We start from the raw sequence: 16,014 nt of genomic DNA, 5'->3' as shown, positions 1-16,014 counted from the left end.
CATAAAATTGCAGGAGCTGCCTGAGTCCAATAGCGCCTTTATTTTTAGGGGGTGCCCATTCTGCAGCTCTAGCGACACTTCAATCACTAGAGCAGGTCGAGGAGCTTCTGGCACGGGCACTTTCACTGCTCTTTGGCCTGGCTGCAGTGCCCCAATTGTGGCAACCAGGCGTTGGCTTTTACCTGCTCCGCTCCCCCTTCTTCTCCCCCCTCAACAGCTCCCACCATCCCTTGCCATTCCTTCCTCTGGGGGCAGACTCTGGCAAAGTGGCCTGGCTGTTGGCAGAGATAGCATTTCCGGGGGCCCTTTCCCTCCTTCTTAGCTCCCTCGCTGTTTTTTGAAAATGCGCGCGCGCGCGCTGTTCCGATTTCCATCGGCTCTGCCGGCGGGAAAGCTGGCTCAGGAATGTCTGGAATGCGGAACTCCTTCCAACGTTCCCCTCTCCCTTCCCGCCTCTCCAAGGCTCTTGCCTCCTGCCGCGCTCCTATGGTCAGCGCAGATTTGGTCAGCTGATCCATAGACTCCGCCCTGGGGCTCCGTGCCAGCTCGTCTTTCACCCCCGAAGAAAGACCTTCTTCAAATAGCATTTGAACGGGTGCCGCCGATAAATCCCAACTCAGTCTGTGAATCAGCATGGTAAACTCAGTCCAATATTCACGGACAGATCGACTTCCCTGCTTACAAGCCATTAACTGTCTGCGCACCACCCCTTCCTCAATATCGCTGGCAAACATGATATCCATTGCACGAAAGAACTTCATTGTGTCCTTTAGTATTTCATTGTGTGTTGCCATTAGGGGTCGAACCCAGTCTCTAGCTCCTTTCTCAAGATGCCCAATTACAAAAGCAACTCGCGCTTCCTCATCAGGGAACTCATCGAACTGCACATTAAGGGCATATTGCATCTCTGTCCTAAAAGCATGGTAGTCCTTGGGGTCCCCCCCAAATTTCTGCACCAATCCAGGTACCTTTCTGGGGAATTGCGTGGCTCTCCCCTTCTTGTCTGCATCCTGAGCCCTTCTCTCCTCCAACCTCGCCGTCTGCAGGGCCAGTTGAACCTCCAACGCTCGGTATCTATCTTCCAAGCTTGGACCAGCTCCAGCCCCTGCTCCTCCGGTTCCGGTTGGTTCGCTCATGATGCCTTCTCTTGCACAGGCAGCGTACAAAAACTGTCGGACTGCTGTGAGGGTTTGATTAGCTGCTTGTGCGTGAAAACGTGCTCCCTCAGAGTTTGTGCGACCCCACAAACCTCCGTGTGTGACGGAGCTCCTCAGACATGTCTGCTCTAGTCACTAGTAGAGTCCGACAGTGGCTGTCTGCGGAAGCGTTTCCAGCAAAGAAGTTCCTTAACGGAAACGCGTCTCCTGGACTCACGGCGTGACAGTTTCCTGCGAGGTGTGGGTCTCCCTATGGGAGACTCCGATACCTCCCCACTGTTCTCGCTGGAAGCCTCCCTGAGCCCTCCCTCCTGCTCGCATTCCCTCAGAGACCCACTCCTCCCCCTGCTGGTCCCTGCTTCAGCAGTTGAGTCTCTTTCATCCTGCCTGAGTCCCTCCACCACCTGATGCTCTGATGGCAGTTCCCTGACAGTATCTTTTCTTATGTAGTTCGTTTCTGATTAGGGATAGTTCAGTTCGTTTCAGGATCCTTTCGGTAGCTGGGGTTTTAGAGTGGAATTTAAGTTGGAAGCATGTGGGAATTAAGTTGTTGTCTCGGCAGTTGCGTAGGAACAAGAGATCACATAAGATGGTGGCTCTTCGGATTTCTAGTTTCTCGTAGGTTCTTGTCAGCTGGAAGGTTTCCTCCCCGTAGAGGTGAGATATTTGCTTTCGTAGATTTTCACGGGTACAGGAATGCAGGTTTTGGTGTCTTCGGGTGTCTTCCCGTGTAAGAGTTGGGGTGTCTAGGCGACGTTTCGACGAGGTCTCACTCGTCATCTTCAGGCTGGTGCTTTCGGCTTCTTGTTACTGGAACAGAGCAGGATCTCAGTGTTTGAGTTCCTATAAATACTGTTGAGGGGGTATACACCACACCCCCTCAACAGTATTTATAGGAACTCAAACACTGAGATCCTGCTCTGTTCCAGTAACAAGAAGCCGAAAGCACCAGCCTGAAGATGACGAGTGAGACCTCGTCGAAACGTCGCCTAGACACCCCAACTCTTACACGGGAAGACACCCGAAGACACCAAAACCTGCATTCCTGTACCCGTGAAAATCTACGAAAGCAAATATATATATATATATATATATGCAGGTTTTGGTGTCTTCGGGTGTCTTCCCGTGTAAGAGTTGGGGTGTCTAGGCGACGTTTCGACGAGGTCTCACTCGTCATCTTCAGGCTGGTGCTTTCGGCTTCTTGTTACTGGAACAGAGCAGGATCTCAGTGTTTGAGTTCCTATATACACACACACACACACACACACACACACACATACACACACACACACACATATATATATATATATATATATATATATATATATATATAAAATCCTTTTTCCAACAATCCTTATTATCACAGTATAATCCTTTTGACTCTGCTGAGTCTCGACCTCCCTCCCTCTCAGCAGCTGGTATATACGTCACATACTTATTGCGTATATTATTGTCATAACGCTACTATTTTATACTGAAGGTATTATTCCAGTCCTGCTAGTGTCTTTAAGCTTTTGCTGTTCTCCTTTAAATATTCAATAAATTTACTCCAATTGTTATTGTATCTGTGGTCCTCTTGGTCCCGGATCCTCCCTGTCAATTTGGCAAGTTCCGCAAAATCTGTCATCTTCACCTGCCACTCCTGGATGGTTGGTAAATCTTGTATTTTTCCATTTTGGGGCCAGTAGGATTCTTGCGGCGGCTGTGGCATACATAAACAAATTCTGATCTTTTATTTTAATCTCTCTTAAAATTCTTCTGATTGCCAGGTATAAGCCAACTTCGAAACCTGCAGAACTCTATGCTGGCCAGCCTGAAAGTCCCCGTGAGCTCGTCAGCTTTGGAATCAGCTCGCCGAAGCGCTGGAAAAGCTCTTCACATCCTCCAGAAATTCTACAGTAACACCAACTGGGTTGAGCTGGGAAAAACCAAACCTTACGAACACCTGTGTAAGTCCCAATGGCGATGCAAAGATATCAGCTGGATGTTGATTTCAGATGGAAATCGTCATAAAATCTGTTGATTAAAATTTAAGGTTACCGGACGTCCCCGTTTCCCGGGGACAGTCCCCGGATTTACAAATCAGTCCCTATACAAAATCCATTGAAGTTGAAAAGTGTCCCCGGATTCATTGAGAAAAATCTGGTAACCTTAGATTAAATCTAAGACAACTTAGAAGGCTCAAAAGAAGCTGATGATACTGAACCTTCCAAAAATTAAATTATTCCAATCATGGTAAAATTACTCTCTCTTTCTCTCTCTCTCTCTTTCTTTCTTTCTTTCTTTCTTTCTTTCTTAGAATCATAGAATCATAGAGTTGGAAGAGACCACAAGGGTCATCGAGTCCAACCCCCTGCCAAGCAGGAAACACCATCAGAGCACTCCTGACATATGGTTGTCAAGCCTCTGCTTAAAGACCTCCAAAGTAGGAGACTCCACCACACTCCTTGGCAGCAAATTCCGCTGTCGAACAGCTCTTACTGTCAGGAAGTTCTTCCTAATGTTTAGGTGGAATCTTCTTTCTTGTAGTTTGGATCCATTGCTCCATGTCCGCTTCTCTGGAGCAGCAGAAAACAACCTTTCTCCCTCCTCTAGGTGACAGTACTCCAGGTGAGGTCTGACCAGAGCAGAATAGTTCTGGGCACCACAAGAAAGAAGATTCCACCTAAACATTAGGAAGAACTTCCTGACAGTAAGAGCTGTTCGACAGTGGAATTTGCTGCCAAGGAGTGTGGTGGTGTCTCCTTCTTTGGAGGTCTTTAAGCAGAGGCTTGACAACCATATGTCAGGAGTGCTCTGATGGTGTTTCCTGCTTGGCAGGGGGTTGGACTCGATGGCCCTTGTGGTCTCTTCCAACTCTATGATTCTATGATTCTATGAATACAGTGGCACTATTACTTCCCTTGATCTAGATGCTATACTCCTATTGATGCAGCCCAGAATTGCATTGGCTTTTTTAGCTGCCGCGTCACACTGTTGGCTCATGTCAAGTTTGTGGTCAACCAAGACTCCTAGATCCTTTTCACATGTACTGCTCTCAAGCCAGGTGTCACCCATCTTGTATTTGTGCCTCTCATTTTTTTTGCCCAAGTGCAATACTTTACATTTCTCCCTGTTAAAATTCATCTTGTTTGTTTTTGCCCAGTTCTCTAATCTGTCAAGGTCGTTTTGAAGTGTGATTCTGTCCTCTGGGGTGTTAGCCACCCCTCCCAGTTTGGTGTCATCTACAATAGGCATCTTTCTTTCTTTCTTTCTTTCTTTCTTTCTTTCTTTCTTTCTCTCTCTCTCTCTCTCTCTCTCTTTGCAATCCTTAATGCTGTTGTTTGACCCTGCCCAGTTTGACCATCCTACAGAGTTAGACAAATTCATTCCAACTAGTCAGTGGGAATCAGTCAAGGGATCCAAAGAACCTTTTGCATTTTTTACTGAGCAAATTTTAAAAACATATAGCCTGCTTTTTCCACTTGTGGTCTCAAATCAGTTTACAGAATCGTGATAAATCTGTCTGAGCTGCTGAATTACAGCTTTAAGAGAAGTTCGTTGTTGTTGTTCAGTTGTTTAGTCGTGTCCGACTCTTTGTGACCCCCTGGACCAGAGCACGCCAGGCACCTCTGTCCTCCACTACCTCCCGCAGTTTGGTCAAACTCATGCTGGTAGCTTCAAGAACACTGTCCAACCGTCTTGTCCTCTGTCGTCCTCTTCTCCTTGTGCCCTCCATCTTTCCCAACATCAGGGTCTTTTCCAGGGAGTCTTCTCTTCTCATGAGGTGGCCAAAGTATTGGAGCCTCAGCTTCAGGATGTGTCCTTCCAGTGAAGACGCAGGGCTGATTTCCTTCAGAATGGAGAGGTTTGATCTTCTTGCAGTCCATGGGACTCTCAAGAGTCTCCTCCAGCACCAGAATTCAAAAGCATCAATTCTTCGGTGATCAGCCTTCTTTATGGTCCAGCTCTAACTTCTATACACTACTGGGAAAACCATAGCTTTAACTATACGGACCTTTGTTGGCAAGGTGATGTCTCTGCTAAAACAGCATCTTTCCCCCTTCCTGTGTTTTCTACAGTAAACCCAGCCAGTCCTGTTTTCCCTGTTGCTCCTGCTTCTAAGAAGACCTGTGACAACTGCAAAAGGCTCCCAGGGTAAGTCTCATGTTCTCCCCTCACCTCCTTCCATGGGCTTTGCTATGTACTAAGCTTAGATCCTAGAACAATAGGCAGGTAGGATCCTAGAATGATACAACTGATTGGCTCGCAGGAGAAGACCAATCAGGCTCCAGGAGGGATTTAATCAGCCTGTTAGGCTGGTAGGTTCGTAGAATGCAACAACTGATAGGCCTGCAGGAGAAGACCAATCAGGCTCTAGGAGGAAAGCAGAATCAGCCAATCAGATGGGACTCATTGTGTAAATAATGTTATAAAAGCCTGAGGTTTGGGGGGAAATAAATTACCAGTAATCAAAAAACAATACATTTACCAACTTCCACATTGCTTAACAGAGGCCAGTTCTCATGTGATGGAAACATCGTGGTGAATGACCTGCTCACAAGTGGGTACAAAGCAGGACAGTGCATGTCAAAACCCAAAGGTAAGGCCAGAGATCATTGCTGGAGTTTATTTTGTTTTGTTGCCAGTTGTCCCCCTTTTTTGCTTTACTTTAACACGATAGCTCTAGTACTGTACTGGAAACCAGACAGGCAAATTCCAGATTACTTTGGCCCCCGTGATATGGTGGTTGGGAGAGGGGTTATAGTTGTGATTTATGTTGTATTTTATTATGTTGGGGGGGTCATTTCTAAGAAGAGCCACAAATTTACCGAAACTTGATAATATATATTTTTTTTAAATTGTCCAGTAGCACCTTAGAGACCAAGTTTGTTCTGGGTATAAGCTTTCATGTGCATGCACACTTCTTTGGTATCTGAAGAAGTGTGCATGCACAATACCCAGAAAAAACTTAGTTGGCTTCTAAGGTGCTACTGGACAACTTTTTATTATTTTTATTTATTTTGTCTGCATCAGACCAACATGGCTTCCTATCAGAATTGATAATAAAAAACAGATTAAAATTCATTAATTCATTATCCATTAATAGTATCAACATACAGAGACATATTTTAGTGGTCTTATATTTGCATTTTATATTTGTTTGGATTTTAAAGATTTATTGCAGATTTGTTTTTATTGTATTATAATTATACACACACACACACACACACACACACACACACACAGTGGTACCTTGGGTTAAGAACTTAATTCGTTCCGGAGGTCCATTCTTAACCTGAAACTGTTCTTAACCTGAAGCACCACTTTAGCTAATGGGGCCTCCTGCTGCTGCCGCGCCGCCAGAGCACGATTTCTGTTCTCATCCTGAAGCAAAGTTCTTAACCCGAAGTACTATTTCTGGGTTAGCGCGTATGTAACCTGTAGCGTATGTAACCCAAGGTACCACTGTATATGTATAAACTTAATATAATACAATAAAATAATATTAAATATTATAAAAATAATATTAAATATTATAAAAAATATTAATATATATATGCCTGACGTACGTAGATGCAACATTGCTCTGATCCAGTCCAGCTTATTATTATTTCCTGTATTCTCTTTGTAGGCAAATGTGGACATGGCGGAAGAAACGATCCGCTGCAATATTTCTCTCCCACGGGGGGGATCAACAAGGAGACAAATGACCCCCGCCTCTCCCCACATCATCAGCTGCATCAACAAGCAGCCGAACTAGCCATACAAGCCACAAGGGACTTCTTTGTAGGAGATGGTAAGCCCATAGTCAAAACCATAGGGGCACCCACATTGAGTGGCAGAGCTTCATGTTCCAGCACCAGGGAGCGGAGAGCAGGCAGGGGCGTGGCCGGCGCGCATCCTGGGGGCGTGGCATGCCACCCACAGGGACGTGGCACCCAGCGTGGGGGGGGGGCAGCCGCGATGGCACCCCACCAGGATCGCGCTGGTGTTTGTGTTTGTGTGCAAAAAATAGCCAATGCCTCTAACATAGCTCCATCCTTATTTCAGATATTTTGCTGGCGATATATCACGAGGTTGAAAACCAGCTCTAGACATAACCTGTTTTCACTCTGCATTTCACTAGGGTACGGCCTCCTGGACAAGGTGGGCAGCGATACCTTTAAGAAGTTTTTCAGCCTGGAAGGCTATTCACTCACCTTTGTAATAGACACAACCGGCAGCATGTCAGATGACATAAAACAGGCCCAAACCACCTGCATTGAGCTCATCCGAAAGTATTCCAGCTCCCCAGACGCACCCTTTAACTACATTCTTGTTCCGTTCAATGATCCAGGTGAGGATGCAAAGCAAAAGAGTTTATTTCTCCCAAATGAGTCCACTTGGTTTCATAGCTATCAGCTTACAGATTTGAAAATAAGGGACCAGCAGCCTCGAAAATAAGGGATCAGCAGTCAAAATAAGAGATTTTCAGAGCACAGGTATGTTCGACTTCTGAGCCCCTCTGAGCCAAAGGCAGAAAGCCCAGCCAGCAGCCAAACGAAGCCTCAAGCGGTGGTTCCCACAGTGCAGCAACCCGGCAAAGGGGATGCAGCAAGGAAAACCACCGTCACCTCTCCGCTGGGAAGCGCTGAGCAAAGGCGAGTCCCCAGGCACAAGGCATGCAAGCTCCACCCCCCAGTTGTTCTTAGACTCCTTATTGGGTGAGCAACACAGCCAAGCAACACAGTTGGAGCCTCCCTCCTCCCTGGCCGGCGGGGAGGGAGGGAGAGGAGCTGCTTCCTTTGAAACCCGGGAAATTTAAGGGACATCATCAATAAGGGACAGCAGCGGGACACGGCGCTGGGATAAGGGACTTTCCCGCCAAATAAGGGACGGTTGACAGCTATGCTTGATCTGGAATTGCCATCCTTTTTGCTCACTCTTCACAGTGAACCCAAACAGTGTGTGATGGCCCACAGGAACTGTGGCCCTCCAAGTTTTATCAGAGACCACAACTCCCATCTTCCCTCACCATTGGCCCTTGGTGCCTGGGATGCTGATGGGAGTTGGAGTGCAACGAGAAGGGGAGGGTCATAGCTGGTGGCGGCGGCTGCATTTATATCCCAAACGTCGTCTTGAAGGAACCCAGGGAATGATAAATTTGAATAATTGATATGCTGCCCTTCTATAAATAAATAAAAAATTCAGGACAGCTTGCGAACGGAACAATGAGAAGTGTTCTAAAAGCAACCATGACATCGAAAGACAGAAATCAAAAGTGGTACAAAGCAGTACAGATCAAATGTGAAGTTACCCTGTAATCAAAAGTTTTCTGTGTTGCCCTCCTGTTTCTCAGAATTGTTTTGTGGCACGGTTTTTAATAATAATAATAATAATAATAATAATAATAATAATAATAATAATAATAATAATAGCTCCAACCCCAGGCTGTCCAGTGCAGACTTCCTGAATGCATTGAGGCTTTTCATGACAACTGAAGTAGAAGCTTCTTCCTTTCAGCTTTTGCTTCTATCACTGCTCATAGATAGAAGGGGGTGCAGCACTACTAATATGCCCCTGAATTGCACCATAATTGTGACAGGTATTTTTAATGTATACAGTCATACCTCGGGTTACAGCCGCTTCAGGTTGCATTTTTTCAGGTTACGGACCGCCAAAACCCCAAAATAGCGGAACTGGTCACTTCCAGGTTTCGGCGGTTGTTCATGCGCAGAAGCACTGAATCGCGCTTTGCACATGCACAGAAGCACCGAATCGTAACCTGTGCGTGCACAGACACAGGTTGCAAACGCTGTGGGTTGCGAACGTGCATCCCGCACGGATCACGTTCGCAACCCGAGCGTCCACTGTATTTTGTTTCGTTATTAAAATGTTATTGACCCATAAAGGGGAAGGATAGAAAGTGAACTGAATAAATAAAATACTAGAGAGCAGGGATAGCCAACTTGGTGCTCTCCAGATATTTTTAGACTACAACTCCCATCAGTCCTAGCCAGCACAGCAAATGGTCAGGGCTGGTGGGAATTGTAGTCCAACGTGGAGGGTGTAATATTGGCTACCCCTGGCTTGGGGTATGTCTGTATCTGCAGCGTTTGGTTCATGTCTTCACAACTCAGTCCCTCTCATATGTACCCCTGCAGGTGTCGGCCCAGTCCAAGAGACTCATGACGTGGATGAGTTTAAGTCCTTCATCTCTAAGCTCAAAGCTGATGGCGGTGGTGACTGCCCAGAGTTGGCACTAAGCGGTCTGAAGTTGGCTTTGGAGCACAGCCTGCCACGGTCTGCCCTTTCTTCCCTTATTCCTGAAACAAATCTTCTTGTTACCCTTGTTCCTCCAGTCCTACTACCACCTTGGTTTGAGTACCCAGAAACCTGGTGCTCTATTAAATCCCTTAGCCTTGGATTTCTTTCTTTCCAACCTTAGGTTCCAAAGTGGTAAATGTTTCTGAATTATTTGTACAGAAACACTGACAGCTTGATTAAGCCACATAATAATAATAATAATAATAATAGTATTATTTATACCTCACCCACACTCTGGGCAGCTCCCAACAGAATATTAAAAACAGAATAAACATTAAACATTAAAAACTGCCCTAAACAGGGCTGCCTTCAGGTGTCTTCTAAAAGTCTGGTAGTTGTTGTTCTCTTTGACATCTGATGGGAGGGTGTTCCACAGGGCGGGTGCCACTACTGGGAAGGCCCTCTGCCTGGTTCCCTGTAATCTCGCAGGGAGGGAACTGCCAGAAGGCCCTCAGAACCGGACCTCAGTGTCTGGGCTGAACAATGGGGGTGGAAACGCTCCTTCAGCTTTACTGGGCCAAGACTGCTTAGGGCTTTAAAGGTCAGTGCCAACACTTTGAATTGTGCTCGGAAACATACTGGGAGCCAATGTAGGCCTTTCAGAACCGGTGTTATATGGTCTCAGTGGCCACTCCCAGTCACCAGTCTAGCTGCCACATTCTGGATTACTTGTGGTTTCTGGGTCACCTTCAAAGGTAGCCCCACGTAGTCCAGCTTGAAGCATCCAGCTTAGACTTCCTTACTGGTAGGATTCACATGGTGGAATGGGAAGAACCAAGGCTTGATAACAGTTTCTCCCAAGGTTAGGAGGAATAGCCTAGGTAAGCCTGGCAGGGCAGCTTACACTATGGTCTTAACCCCTTCATACATTTATTACACTTCAGCATGTTGGTTGTATAATAATAATAATAATAATAATAATAATAACAACAACAACAACAACAACAACAACAACAACAACAACAACAATTTTTTATTTATTTATACCCCGCCCTCCCCAGCCAAGACCGGGCTCAGGGTGGCTAACAACCAATAATAAAATCAAGTTGATTAAAATACAGTTTAAAAGATTAAGATACAACATTAAAACATTAGGATGCAGCCTCTTCACAGGAGGAGAAAGGAAAAGAAAGAGGGGGAGGGAATCAAACTGATTCCAAGCCAAAGGCCAGGCGGAACAACTCTGTCTTACAGGCCCTGCGGAAAGAGATCAGATCCTGCAGGGCCCTGGTCTCATGAGGCAGAGCGTTCCACCAGGCCGGAGCCAGTGCTGAGAAGGCCCTGGCTCTGGTTGAGGCTAATCTAACTTCCTTAGGGCCCGGGACCTCTAGGGTGTTGCTATATATGGACCTTAAGGTCCTCCGTGGGGCATACCAGGAGAGGCGGTCCCGTAGGTGCTTATCTAGGTCAGTAGGTGAGGCGGCTTATCCCACAATTTGCTCACCTGCCTGTACAGCATACTGTTAGCTTCTTCAACTCTCTTCCATAAGATCCCTTTTCATCTTCTCCAGGTCTGAGATCTTCACCTTTACTGATGCTGGAGCTAAAGATGAATATCTGAAAGATAAAGTCACCGTCCTGATTGATTCCTCTAAGTCTGTGGTGAACTTTGCTCTCACGGGTTATTGTTCCAGCCGGAAACGCAGAGGTATGTAAATCCTGGCAAGTATTTGTCAGCTTCGCCTTTGAGCGGGTGCCAATGACTGGGCTCAACCTCTTCTGCCCCGACTGGGCCAGGCGAGCTGGGAAGCACTTCCAGAGACCTTCCACTGTGGGAGAGCAGGTCTAAGTGCAACGGACTCACAACTTTGAGCTGTGAGCACCAAAGTCAGCACAGCAGAGTATGAATCACACGAACAACGGCTCTGAAGCTTAACTTCTTTATTCTATTACAGCTACTGCAAACCAAAATAAACTAAAGACTAACGGAGGCTTCTAGACTGCATGAGTGTTACAGTTTCTTATGCAGCCATCTTATCTCTACACAGATAACACTCAGACTCCCACAGAGTCAGGCTGGAGCAGAAGAAGCGATGAGCAGATTCCGCCCCCTGCTTTCTGAAAACATCCTGAGGTTCTCACAATGGGAGGGGTGAAATATCCACAATATGAACAGAAAATGGGGGAGAAAATGAGGTGGTCTGTGGCCCAACAGCCATGTTAGTGAAGTGGGGACCACTTCTTTGTGATCAGCCCACAAAAGTTAGGTAAAGGTAAAGGGACCCCTGAGCATTAGGTCCAGTCGTGGCCGACTCTGGGGTTGCAACGCTCATCTTGCTTTATTGGCCGAGGGAGCCGGCGTACAGCTTCTGGGTCATGTGGCCAGCATGACTAAGAGCGAACCAAAGCAGCGCACGGAAACGCTGTTTACCTTCCCGCCAGAGTGGTACCTATTTACCTATTTGTGCTTTGATGTGCTTTTGAACTGCTAGGTTGGCAGGAGCAGGGACCGAGCAACGGGATCTCACCCCGTCGCGGGGATTTGAACCGCCGACCTTCTGATCAGCAAGCCCTGGGCTCTGTGGTTTAACCCAAAGTTACTGCTCTTTAAAGCGGGGGTGCTCATCCCAGATAGGCTGGTGAAAGGGCAGGACAGGAGGGGTGTTTTTCTCTTCCTTTGTAGCCAGCACTGAAACCAAGTGGGCAGGTGAAAGAGGATTGGAGAGATCTGCCCCACCTTCATCTTCCCACTGACTTGCCTGCATGGAATTCGTGGTCTGTAATGGCTATGGGGAAATTTGTTCAATACGAGACCATCTGTGTGATCCAGTCCCATGCTGCCTCCGTAATATATGAAGCATGGATAAGGCAGGGGCGTGTTGAAGATGTTATTCTTTTTTTCTATCGCAACATCTGTGGCCCTGCAGATCTTGCTCGACTCCAGATCCCGCAGCTTCAGCCAGCAGGGACAATGACCAGGGCTGATGGGAGCTGCAGACCAGCAACATCTGGAGGGCCACAGTTTTCCCAACCATGCTAGAGCAACCAGAGTGAGCTGGAGGAACGAAAATGTCTGCATGTCCTCCAAGTGAGCCAGGGCTTCATATACAGGAATATGTGGAAGCGGCCTTATGCAGAGTCAGGTCACTGGTCCACCTGCCTCAAGTGTGTCTTCACTGGCTGAGAGCAGCTTTCCAGGACTTCCAGAGGAGCCCTCCCTGGACATCCCAGGGACTGAATTTCAGGCCTTTCGCATGCAAAGCATGCATGTTCTGTTTTGGTTTTTGGTCCTTTAGCAATACAGCGGAACCTTGGTTCTCGAACGGCTTAGTTGACAAACAAATTGGCTTCCGAATACCACAAACCTTGGAAGTAAGTGTTCCGGTTTGCAAAAAAAAAAATCAGAAGCCGAACATCCGATGTGGTTGCCGGCTATTGTTTCAGGGGCACCTGCGCTAATCGGAAGCCACACCTTGGTTTTTTAATGTTTTGGAAGTCAAACGGACTTCTGGAACAGATTACGTTCGAGAAACAAGGAACCACTGTATTGTGCCAGAGCTGCCAATTGTTTCTGCCATTGTTGTTGCCTGGTTTATCATTATGGTTTGTTTGTATCTTGGACCACTTCCATATGCCTGCTTTTTTTTTTCTTTTGTGTTTTTTTTGTGGGAGGGATGCCAACTAGTTCAGAATCTGCACACTTAAGTGGATTTGATGCTCTGGTGCCAAATAATAATAATAATAATAGACTGCTTGCAGTAAGGAATGTGGGAGCATCCCAAGTTGTCTGGAAGTGAGCCTTGATGTTTTTTTAATTTTTCTTGTTTTCTGTTGCATTGGTCGCCATCTAGAGGATGATAGCATGAAGTGACTGCTATATAGTGTCATGCTCATGCACAATGCAATCTGAACACTGAGATTTAAGGAGTTCCACAGCATACCCTGGGTTGGTTTCCTTTGAATGAGGCTAATTGGGATTGTTTGTGTGGTTTGTTTGCTTCTTTACACATACCGGTATATGCAGGCTGAGCATATAATGCAAAGGTTCAGCGCATTCACATAACAACAGATCCTGCTCTCCCATTAGGTTTCTAGTAAAGGTAAAGGTACCCCTGGCAGGTCCAGTCATGGACGACTCTGGGGTTGTGCGCTCATCTTGCTTTAAAGGCCGAGGGAGCCGGTGTTTGTTTGCAGACAGCTTCCAGGTCATGTGGCCAGCATGACTAAGCCGCTTCTGGCGAACGAGAGCAGCGCATGGAAACGCCGTTTACCTTCCCGCCAGAGCGGTACCTATTTATCTACTTGCACTGCTTGCTTTAAAACTGCTAGGTTGGCAGGAGCTGGGACCAAACAATGGGAGCTCACCCTGTCGCAGGGATTCGAACTGCCGACCTTCCGATCGGCAAGCCACCTGTTTAAACCACAGCGCCACCTGCATCCCATTTCTTTTGTTGTTTAGTCATTTAGTCATGTCCTACTCTTCATGACCCCATGGACCAGAGTGTGCCAGGCACTCCTGTCTTCCACTGCCTCCCACAGTTTGGTCGGATTCATGCTGGTAGCTTCGAGAACACTGTCCAACCATCTCGTCCTCTGTCATCCCCTTCTCCTTGTGCCTTTCCCAACATCAGGGTCTTTTCCAGGGAGTCTTCTCTTCTCATGAGGTGGCCAAAGTATTGGAGCCTCAGCTTCACGATCTGTCTTTCCAGTGAGCACTCAAGGCTGATTTCCTTCAGAATGGAGAGGTTTGATCTTCTTGCAGTCCATAGGACTCTCAAGAATCTCCTCCAGCACCAGAATTCAAAAGCATCAATTCTTCAGTGATCAGCCTTCTTTATGGTCCAGCTGTCACTTCCGTACATCACTACTGGGAGAACCATAGCTCTAACTATAAGGCTTTGTTGGACAGCCACTTTGCTTTCTTGCATTTATCCCATTTCTAGGGTGCTACAAATGAAGTCTTATGTCTCTCTCCAGACTCAGTGCCAGGAATCCCTGTCTGTTGCCCTCTTTTGTGCCCACACAGACATCTCAGTGATATCCCCTCCCACAGGGGAGAGCAAAGGAAGGGAAAGCCTGCCCTCTTCCAGAAGGATCTCCAACTATTTGCTCCGGTGACAACAGATCTCCTGAACCTGGCCATCTTTTCAGTTGTGCAAAAGCCCATCCTTGCAGCCAAGGAGAATCTGCTGGACTCATGAGGAGACAAGAGCTGTCTGTGCTGCTGGGTCATGCATATGTCCCATCTAGGGTAGCATCCTGCTCTCACACTGACCAACCTGATGCCTATTAGAAGCACACAAGCAAGAGTACCTTTATTACCTATTGCGATTCCCAGCAGCTGGCATTCAGACGCATATTGCCTCCAACAACAGGGGCAGTACATAGGAACCATGACAATCAGTCGAGGTCCAGTTGGTTTGACTTTCCTTAGCGGCCTCTTTCTACAACCAGTGTCACAAAATTTGGGCAGGACCTTTGAGAGATCATTCAGAACCAGACCCATCTTATATTGTGTAATTATTATAAGCAACTGCTGCCAAAAGCTGTGGTTTGCCTTTCCTGCTTGTGGGATGTGAAACACAAGAGCAGTCAAGTACAACATTCCTAGAGTGAACATGTTTACACATGGGGAGGAATGTTTGTCCAGCCAGCAGGTAAACTTCCTGTTTCCTTCTGGGCTGGGACAGACTTCCTCTGCATGTGACTAGAGGTGGGCGTGGCCTCACCTGTGCAGTTAACGACAAAAGCACAGGACAGGGCAGCCATCTCTCTATCTTTGACTACATGCATTGAAAAAGCAACATCTGCTTAGCCAAAGATGCTCTCTTGACCTCCAGCCAAGAGAGGACAAAGGGACTGTCTCCTTATGAGATAGTTTCCAGGTATATGTTCCTTTTCTAAGATAAGTCTGCCTTCTGGGATCCAATTGTGAACAGAATGTGAGTGAGTAAACTCTTTTTATACTTTTACAGAAGACTGTGTCATGTCTTATCTTTTATGAGGGAATAAGGGGGAAATACCAAAACAGTTATTATAGAGGCTTTAGCAAGCCTGAGCAAACACATCCGTCGTGAGTTTAAAAAGGGGAATGTTACTCCGGTAAATTGTGAACTTGTTTACACAAGTTGGAAAAGCTATAATCAAACAATATATCCTCTCCTGCATCCCTGAACATTCCCACACTGATGTGAACAGAGAAAGGGAGGAGACCGGTTTCAAGACAAAACTCCATCCTTCCTCTCCACAGGTGCTGCCGAGGAGGCTTCCCGGAAAGGTTATGCTAACATCTATGAACAACTAGCTGCATATTCCGGAGGCTTCTATGTGAAGACCACCAAAGGTGAACTTGGCCGGGTCTTGGGCATCATGGAGCTGTCTCTGAATGCTGCCCCTGTCAAAGTGGTCCATAAGCACTTGGATGGATCTCAGCTCTCTTTCCCTGTGGATGAGACCCTCACAGAAATCACTGTCTCCGTCAAGAGCTTAAGCGCCTCAGGATTCACCGTTTTTCTGCTGCAGCCTTCAGGTACGATTTGTTGTAATGCAGAGGATGAAGCAGCGAGCTTTCCTACAGGTGTATAACTGGGGGCAGGGGCTAGAATTCTGATTCCTGTGTAAGTCACCA

The 16,014-nt window shown here is 46.8% G+C and overlaps 1 protein-coding gene across 1 annotated transcript in view; it reads left to right on the top strand.

The window, feature by feature from the left end:
• Positions 1-16,014, top strand: part of LOC310701124 (von Willebrand factor A domain-containing protein 7-like) — a 44,790-nt gene that overhangs the window by 12,776 nt on the left and 16,000 nt on the right. The window contains exons 3-10 of the mRNA XM_083491436.1: positions 2,927-3,106; positions 5,219-5,294; positions 5,651-5,739; positions 6,772-6,936; positions 7,267-7,476; positions 9,284-9,422; positions 10,958-11,094; positions 15,637-15,915. Of these exons, the coding sequence (XP_083347562.1) occupies positions 2,927-3,106; positions 5,219-5,294; positions 5,651-5,739; positions 6,772-6,936; positions 7,267-7,476; positions 9,284-9,422; positions 10,958-11,094; positions 15,637-15,915 (1,275 nt within the window). The remainder of the gene's footprint in view (positions 1-2,926; positions 3,107-5,218; positions 5,295-5,650; positions 5,740-6,771; positions 6,937-7,266; positions 7,477-9,283; positions 9,423-10,957; positions 11,095-15,636; positions 15,916-16,014) is intronic.

Source organism: Podarcis liolepis, assembly GCF_965112155.1.
Source record: "Podarcis liolepis genome assembly, chromosome: 2".
Taxonomy (NCBI): domain Eukaryota; kingdom Metazoa; phylum Chordata; class Lepidosauria; order Squamata; family Lacertidae; genus Podarcis; species Podarcis liolepis.
The sequence above is the reverse complement of the archived record's forward strand: the minus strand, read 5'-3'. Positions and strand labels throughout refer to the sequence as shown.